This window comes from Phaethon lepturus, unplaced genomic scaffold, assembly GCF_000687285.1.
Source record: "Phaethon lepturus isolate BGI_N335 unplaced genomic scaffold, ASM68728v1 scaffold6969, whole genome shotgun sequence".
Classification (NCBI taxonomy): domain Eukaryota; kingdom Metazoa; phylum Chordata; class Aves; order Phaethontiformes; family Phaethontidae; genus Phaethon; species Phaethon lepturus.
The window spans coordinates 6600-15853 of NW_010564131.1; the positions used below are offsets into that span (position 1 = coordinate 6600).

At 43.5% G+C, this 9254-nt stretch overlaps 1 protein-coding gene across 1 annotated transcript in view; it reads left to right on the forward strand.

Moving 5' to 3' along the window:
• Positions 1 to 4486: 4486 nt before the first annotated feature.
• ALPK2 (alpha-kinase 2) overlaps positions 4487 to 9254 on the forward strand; it is a 40311-nt gene continuing 35543 nt past the window's right edge. Inside the window, exon 1 of the mRNA XM_010294774.1 lies at positions 4487 to 5983. Within this exon, the coding sequence (XP_010293076.1) occupies positions 4487 to 5983 (1497 nt within the window). The remainder of the gene's footprint in view (positions 5984 to 9254) is intronic.

The following is a 9254-nucleotide window of genomic DNA, read 5'->3' on the forward strand; positions in this document are numbered from 1 at the left end:
CCACCGTTCTCAGGTTACTGTTGTCATGCTGCTGCCAGCTTGGCGTCCCCTCGTCCTTAGTTCCTAGGGCGTTGAGCTTAGGCAACATCAGACCCTGTTGATAGGCGTGCATCTTCATGCGAGCGGAGACAGACCTGAGAGATGGGTGGAGGAAGGGAGAAGGGGAAGCCAACATGTCCAGGGATAGTGGAGGGGAAATTGAAATTGTAGCTGCTCAGCAGTGGTAATTTGTGACCGAGGAACGATCTGTCATGCAGGGCAAGACGACCCAACTGCGGAAGGGGTTAAGCTGGCTGGAAGCAGGGATGCCAGAGACAGAACTAGTCCCTGTAAGGGAGTGAAGTTTCCCTTGGTGGTGAGGTAAGAAACGGGCACAGTATTGCCTTGTAGCCATCCTGCAATGTGAGCGCTCAGGGGCCACCTTGGGCAGCAGAGCTGGGCTGGGGGATGCACCCACGGCCAGCTGAGGCACCCGTGCAGCCGCCCACAGGATTGGTGCTGGTGCCAGTGTATGTCAGGAATGGGCTCGTAAGGATCTTTGCAGACTCCCTGTAGAACCGCTTATGGCGGTAGGACTGTGACCAATGCGTTATTCATTAATTGGTGGGTTTTGTTGTTATTTAAGCACAAACATATGTTTAATTTGCCTCAAGAGGTACCATAAAGATTCCCCAACGATCACCACAGTTCTGGTCAGTAAGAGGTGGAAAATATGTTTACATATCATTAGAGAAGCAAAATAGGCATCTTTCTTACCGTTACCTGCCGAGAGCCGGTGGTGGTAGTTTCACCTACATGGCTGTGCTTCACTGCCCTCCTGTCATTAGCTAGTACCTGATTCATCAAGTGGCATCATTGGTTGCCAGAGCAAGACTTGAGACAAGCAGGCAGAACGCCCTTACACATTTAAATGTTCTCTTGTCGTCTTTTCGCCAAATGTTCAAAACCCAGTTTATTAGGAATTGAACTTATTTTCAGGTTACTAGTCAATAGCTGATGGTAAATTACCAAGATCTCCCATTCATCTTTCCTCAGTGAATTTCATTATGCATCTTCCATCCCAAGTTTTTTTGAGGAGCTGAGAGGGTATTACACTAACAGTTCTGTTTCCAATTTCTGTCTAAATTCAATAATTGCAATTATGGTTTTATCTAATATCTCCTATTTTCTCACCAGATTTTTTAAAAATAATGTCTCTCTTTTGGGTGGAAACCCAGCATTTATTGCATTTATTATTTATTTTGCTTTAATTTCCATTGTTGGATCTGACAAAGTGCACAGCCATCTAATCTAATTTTCATATCAAGAAATCTGACAGCTCTTTTCCCCTTGGTGTCAAAATGCAGCTGAACTGAGATAATGATAACTGTACAGTACAGTTGCTTTAGTAAGGAGTATTCATGAGTCAATCTGCATTAGAAAATGTTGCCAAGGCTCTTTCCAGCTGGGAAAAATACCATGCTTACATATGGTACTTAACTTACACTCTCCAAAAAATAGGAGAGGGGCATCTGGTCTTCTGAAAAGTAAAGATGGAAGCAGATTTGAAAGAATGCAACTGGGAACATGAGGCAAATACATATTTAAGAGGAGATGGGTGAATGCTGGGGGCATAATTCCATGGCACTGTAGTAAAATGGATAAGGAAAAGATTAATCTCTACTGCTCCGTTGTTTGGGTTTTTTTCTGTTAAATATTTATATTTCTTAGAGTTGAAATGGAAGGCAAAACGTGATCAGAGATCTGAAAGGCTGAAGATAACGGATGCCTTTTTTTCTTCTTACTCTCGTTGCACACATGCTCGAGGTTGTAGTTAAAGGCCTGGACGAAGCAAGTGTGGAGTATTGGCCCAGGGCCAGGCGACAGGTGTCCGTGTTGCTTAAAGCCACTACAGTATGCACTAGTTGTCCTCTTTGTGTCATCTTCAGCAAGGAAGCCCATATTATGAGGGATTTTGAACTAGACTGCTTCTCAGGCTCGGAGGTGGTAGTCTGAGGAAGCCTGCACGCCAGCTTCCTGCCCTCGAGCTCCTGTGTGGCTAACCTGAAACCTGTCTGTCAGCAGCGCTGTACACAGCAGTGCTTGCTTCCCTCTCTTAGCTTCGTGCTGCAAAGCCTCTCTAGTCAAGCCGCTGTGACCAGGCTGGCTTGCACTACTGTAAAGCTGTTTTGTCATCTTCTGTGTCTTCTGGCAACTTCCTGGCTACATGGCTGGGCTGACAATATACCTTTGCGGCACATCAGGCTTTCTCTTCAAACCATCCTTTCCTGTTGGCCTCCACTTCCTTGGATGCTGGGCCTTTGCCAATTTATTCCAAGACTAAATTGACGAAACATGTTGTCTTTCTACTGCCTTTTCACTACCTTCTCCCACTCCCCCTTCTTACTTCTCATATAAAAAATACTGAACTCCCGCTCCCCTCTCCCCTCTCTCCTCTGGTCCCTTCATGCACCCCAGAAGCCTTCTGCTGACCCAGGTTGCCTGTTGGGAGGTGCTTGAAGCCAGCAGCCTTATGACAAGGTTGCCACAGCTCCATGCCCACAAGTCCAACCAGTGAGGCGGAGCACGTGTACTCAGTAGGCACGTAAACGCGCGTATACAACACACATATGTGTTCTATGCTGGGAGAGGGTGCTAGTCTGGTTCCCCGATCTGCTGTTGTTCCTCTGCACTCCTCTGTGTGCATGGAGTCAAACTGTTGGTCACACAGCCTAGCATTGTCCCTTCTAGTATCCTTCCCGTTAACCACCTTCTCTTCTTCTTTTTCTCCTCGCAGGTAGCTCAGTGGAAAAGGTGTCTGTGGCAGGTTTTGCCTGTCGGAGATGAAAATATACGTAGCTGCTTTGTGCTCGTTACGTGAGAGGCAGATTTCAAGCAAGCCATGCAAGCCGTTCGCTATTTAGCCATTAAGTTCTAATCTAGCTCCTGCATATTTTTGTACCAACTGACTGATCGTTGTCTGCAGTGGACCGTGACACACAGCTGGGTGCTGACAGGTCCAATGACTGCTCTGCTTGTGGCCCTGCAGAGAGCAGATAGAGCGCCGCAGGGTGCTTGGAAGGGCGTTGGGAAAGGTCGCTGTGCCAGGGAGCTGGTGGCTGGCGATCTTGCAGCCAGGAGAGAGACGTTAGCTGAAAACGGTCACAATGGGAGAAGCAGAGAGAAGGAAAAGAAGAATGAATAGAGGTGTCCTTAAATTGTTTCATGAGATTAGCAGGGTGGCAGGAAAGTTTTTCCTGCTGTTCTTCATGTCGTACCAGTTTGGTGAATAAAAATAGGTTACTATTTCTCAGAGCTTTTAGTCTGGCATCCTTCGTGAGATCAAATTTACTTGAAATGCAGTTCTGCTACACTACCTTCCCTGATGAGTGGATCCCTGGGTGGTGGAAGAGTCCTCTTGTGATTAGTGTGGGCAGCCTGTGGTGAAGAATGACCCGGAGTGCCTCTAGTAGCATACAAAAGCATCTGAAGTATCTAAAATCCTAAGATTTGGGAATGCTTAGGAAACAAGGTTTTTTTACAAGTAGAGAGAGGTGATTCTGTATTTCTTTGGATTCAGCTAATGGAAGCCTTTTGATGAATTTCACTTTGTTTTTATGTAAATTCTGCATTGCCACACCATTTTGGTGCTGCACAGCTGTTTGAAAGTGAGACTCAGTATGAGCAGGAAATTGAAAATAACCAGCCTCATTTCATTGTTCTCTCACCACAGAAATTACACACATCAAGCCAAAGTACAACAGAATTGCTTTAAACAGAAATAGCCCTATAAAATCTGAACAGACTGATTGTTCCAGGTATTTCTACAAACAGATTTTGGGATTTATGTCCCTGTGATGCCAATTCAAGGAATAGCCTACCACTGTGAAATGTGATTACCAAAATAGCAGGTGCTTGGTACCTGTGAACTCATGCATATGTGAAAATTTGCATTGTCTGCAGATTACTATTTGCATTTAGAAATGTCTAAATGACATGTGCTAAAGCCTATTTTGTGCTGCTACGTGTATGTGCAGGCGTGCTTAAGAATTTGTTTTCCTAGCACAAATTACTCTGGACAGTTACAATGTGTTACCAGTAAATGTCATTGCATAGATAGCAGCGTTATAGTTACTGCTGTTAATGTTCAATCTCGATTTTTTTAATAATGATTTCTCTTTTTTGAAAATGCTTGTAACTATGTGTCAGTTGACCACCTTTTAGAAAATACATATATCCATTTTAGAAGTAATTTTAAACTTCAGGTTTCTTTTATTTGCAGGTGCACAGAGCAAGATCTGCACTTTATTGAACAGTACCTGGAAAGAGTTTGACAGCTAGAATGACCTGCTGTTCAACTTTATTGAACTGGAATCAAATACAAAATATAAAACTTCCCCAGAATTTGTTGTTGACCTAAATGACAGTGTGGAAGGCTTCAGGGTAAAATGCGCAGAATGAGAAACATTTTGCACAACACAAGAGTTACCCCTGTGAGGGTGACCCCATGATGATTTCATCAGATTCTGACTCTTCAAAAATCAGTGGTTTACTGCTTGAGAAGCTCAGAAAAGCAGAAGTATTGTCCCCATTTGAGAAATGTCACAGGCACTTGCCTAACACAGAAGACAACATGGATGTAAAACATGCGTTTAAAACGCAGGAAAATATTTCCTGCCTAAGGGATTTGTCAGAGAATGGTGATGACCTAATTCATTTTAACAGTACTGTCAGTATCAGTGCTGGAGAAGCAAAGAAATACTGCAGCAGGCAGGTGCATTCCCACCCTACACATGTAGTCACTTGTCACGCAGACAACTGTTGCCTTAACACAGAAGGCTCTGTATCTAGTCAGTCTCTGGCAGATGTCCAGGCATGTAAAAAGACTGAGCTCGGTAGACCTCTAACCATGAATACCCTGTTCAGTGAGCAGGTAAATACTCCCATAGTAAATCACAATTATTTTGTAAAAGATAATTCTGAAAATTCTGCTGTTTTTCTGGAGACTTATGCAGAGAAAATTGCAAGTGTAAGTGATGACTTTTCTGATGATGACCTAGAGTATTTTGAATGTTCAGATGTGCTGACAGTGCACGAAAATGAAATCTGGAAAAAGAAATTACAATTTTTATTAGAAAGTGATGATGAAGATGATTTAAAACTGGGTAAGGATTGTGATGGGTGTGCTTACTTCCTCGGTGAAATGCCTTGTCTGTTCCAAGTGTCAGATAACACTACGCCTATGGATACCACCATTGGCTTCTGTGGTCATCACTCAAAATTCAAAGGAGTAAATGTAAGGAGAGACCCCTCTATGTACAGCCAGGCAACTTTGCAGACAGAGATGACTCTCACTGTTGGACACCACCGAGATAAAAGTACCAGTTTGAAAGACAACGAAAAGTATAACGTTCCTGTTGCATCTGCAGCCATTGAAAATGACCATCCCAGAACTGAAGAAGAAAATAATGGAAGCGGCCACTCAGCTGCAGGTTTCTCAACTGACAAATCAAAGAACAAGGATAATATACGTGCTAAGGTGGACTCCTCTACTAGTGGCATAGGTGCTGCTTTGACAAATCAGGCTTCAGAGATGATGACAGAAAACAGTACGGGCAAGGACTTGCTGGATGAAAGCTCATTGCTGCTAGAGGAGGTGGGAAGAAGTTTGCCGGAGGAGAATGCAAGGCATGCTGTCTGTACCTTAACAGAAAGCCTAAGAAGAAACATTTTTAAGTTGTTAAACCCTAAAGAGCTTTGCAGATATGTAAGTAATATAGGACAATCTTTTCAGACTGTGGCAGAGGTTAGGGAATCCAGTGCTCTGTTTCCCAGTCAGGAAGGTGTCATTTCAACTCAAGTTCCTGAGGAGAAAGGAAGCTTGCAAATGCAGGCTGGTTTGTGTCATACAGAAGAGGCAGATAAAGACTCTCATTGGGAAAGGAAAAGGACTTGGGGCCTCTTTGAGCAAAATCAGATGCCAAATGAAAGCGTCTCACCCAGGGTAAGTAAAATGTTTATCATTTAATAGACAGAGCTGCTCTACTGATTTGAATGCATTTTATTCTTGTCACAAAATAATGTAAAATTTAAATTACTTTGAAAGATACTATTCATGTACTTCTGAATGACAGCTACGGCTGGGAAGGAAATCTGGTTTTGAAAAAGGCCCAAATCAGCCATAAGCTGTTCTAATTATAGAGTGAGACTGATAATAGTAAGAGGCACTAATGGGACTCTGGACAGCTGGATAGGGAAATCCGATATGTAGGCTATCGCACAGGTCTTACCAAAGTAATGTTTCTTTCAACCGAGAAAGTTTCTTAAATACCTACTGTGTTCAGAGAATGTTTTGATTTACTTTCTTTTCAGTTGATACTCAACGAACGAAATTGTCATCCACTTATGGTGCTGGAAATCTAAAACAAATCAGCAGGGGTTTGCTCTGAATTTGTAACAAGGAGGGGAATTTAATCCAGAGAGTTCATGTTACAGAGGTGAATGGAGCTTTGCTTTTTAAAAATAAAACAATGAAAGAGTCAGATATTCCAGCTGAAATGTAAAAACCAGTTAAAAACCCTAAACAGGTACTTTCCGTGTACTTGCATACTTTATGCTGTTGGTGGGAAATCAACTAGGGAAATCAGTGTAGTTGTACAGACTGATACGATGTTCCACCAGTTTTCATAAGTGGGGGAATTGGATCATACTTTTTATTTCACATAGTAAAGACTCAATGTATATAAATATATATCTGAGTATTAAATAATGAATAATCTTATTATCACTGACTTTACTGATTTGAAGCTGAATAGCTAATTGCACAGAAAAAAACATTTATGACACAAAACCACAAGCTTTTTCCAGTTCCACATGCTTTTCTTCATCTATATTATTTAAACAAAAATGCCTCCCAGTTCTGGGTAGTAGACTGACCTAAATGTAACCACTGGGGTGTCTTAAGCAGTCAGAAATCACTGAATTATTCTGCCTGAAAAACATCTGTAGACTTCTCTGGTTTTATAGGACATAAAATTCCCATCACATTGTAGCAGCGCACTCTTCACTGGGTAAAAAACTGGCTGGATGGCCGGACTGAAAGAGTTGCTGTGAAGGGAGTTCAATCCAGTTGGCAGCCAGTCACAAGTGGTGTTCTCCAGAGCTCAGTACTGGGGCCAGTTGTGTTTAATATCTTTATCGATGATCTGGACGAGGGGATTGAGTGCACCCTCAGTAAGCTTGCAGATGACACCACGTTGGATCTGGGCAGGCTGGATCGATGGGCCAAGGTTTGATGGATACGAGGTTCAACAAGGCTAAGTACCAGGTCCTGCATTTGGGTCACAACAACCCCACGCAACGCTACAGGCTTGGGCAGGAGTGGCTGGAAGCTGCCTGGCAGAAAAGGACCTGGGGTTGCTGGTCAGCAGCTGGCTGAACATGAGCCATCAGTGTGCCCAGGCGGCCAAGAAGGCCAATAGCACCCTGGCTTGTGTCAGAAATAGTGTGGCCAGCAGGAGTAGGGAAGTGATCGCCCCCCTGTACCTGGCACTGGTGAGGCCACACCTCGAATCCTGTGTTCAGCTTTGGGCCTCTCACTACAAGAAGGACGTTGAGGTGCTGGAGCATGTCCAGAGAAGGGCAACGAAGCTGGTGAGGGGTCTGGAGCACAAGTCTGATGAGGAGCGGCTGAAGGAACTGGGGGTGTTTAGTCTGGAGAAGAGGAGGCTGAGGGGAGACGTTATCGCTCTTTACAACTACCTGAAAGGAGGTTGTAGCGAGGTGGGTGCCTGTCTCTTCTTGTAAGTTACAAGTGATAGGACAAGAAGAAACAGCCTCAAGTTGTGCCAGGGGAGGTTGAGGTTGGACATTAGGAAAAATCTTCACCAAAAGGGTTGTCAAGCATTGGCACAGGCTGCCTAGGGAAGTGGTTGAGTGACCATTCCTGGAGGTATTTAAGACATGCTTAGATGTTGTGCTTAGGGACATGGTTTAGTGGTGGACTTGGTAGTGTTAGGTTAATGGTTGGACTTGATGATCTTAAAGGTCTTTTCCAACCTAAACGATTCCATGATTCTATGTTCTTATGATGGAGAATATGTCCCTATTGAAATTAACTTACTGAGAATTTCTTGACAGTACAGTATGTATTACCGTGGTTTGCAAGAGGCATTGTTTCATTTTCACACTGTTTTCCAAGTGAATACAATAATTTAAATCCCAGAACCCTCTTACCAAAGAGCAGCTGTTACACTACTCTAAGTGCCGTGGCCAAATTTCAGGTTGGGTAGTTAGACTCTTGTTACCTGCAGTCAGAATGTATTTCTTCTGTTTGTGGGTCCATGACCAAAACTTTGTATTAGATAAAAATTAAGTAGGAAAGAAGTATTGGTGTACACAAAAGGGCTTAGAGATGAGCACAAACAAAACCTCTGGTTTTAAACACATATGAATGAAGATGAAATTTAGGTGCAGGTTCAAAATTACGTGGTCTTGAAAATGAGCCAAACAAAAACATCCCATCTGGACACTACTCTTTAGAGCACAAGGAAAATGTGGACACCTTCTCACAGATCCCTTATAGTAAGCCAGAAACTCCTCTGCAATCTGCTTGTGTAACCTAAGAAAGGCAAGAAAGAATCAACCTCCTATTGCTGCACACAGGTTTATGTAAAAGTGCACTGTCGTATTAGCTGGAACCCAGCTTTTGAGACAGCTCTGCCAGGAGCAAGGTGAGGGGCTCGTACCAGAAAACTCAGCTGACTGCTTTTGAAGAGCATTGTATTTTCCGTCTCCATGTGGTAATGAGGTCTACTGAGAGGTACATAGCAGCCACAGAACTGCAGCACTAATTACCCAAGGATTGACGCTCCCCGTTAATGCCAAGTTGCCTCTAACTGGAACAACTTCTGCAGTCTATCTTGTGCAGCAGCTGCTGTTCTGGGTGACTTCTCCTTCCATTAGTTGGTCAAGGTGGGAGGCTCCTGACTCCTCTCATGACCTCATGGTCTAGTCTCGGGTGAAATTCTTTATTTATCTAATGCTTCAAAGCAGCTTAATTAATAATAGGTCCTAAAAGCCAACTGTGCCAGCTGTATGATATTACACACTGTACAGAGAGCCAGGAGGCTTCAAGTTTGCAGTGTGTCATTCAACAGCTGGTCTCTGTTTCGTGTTCAGCCAGCACCCTCAGCACAAGGTACCGGTGTCACTCCTGAATTACGGAGCCCATGTCTACATGGCCTGCCGAATGCCAATGATGTTGGTAAAGTCCT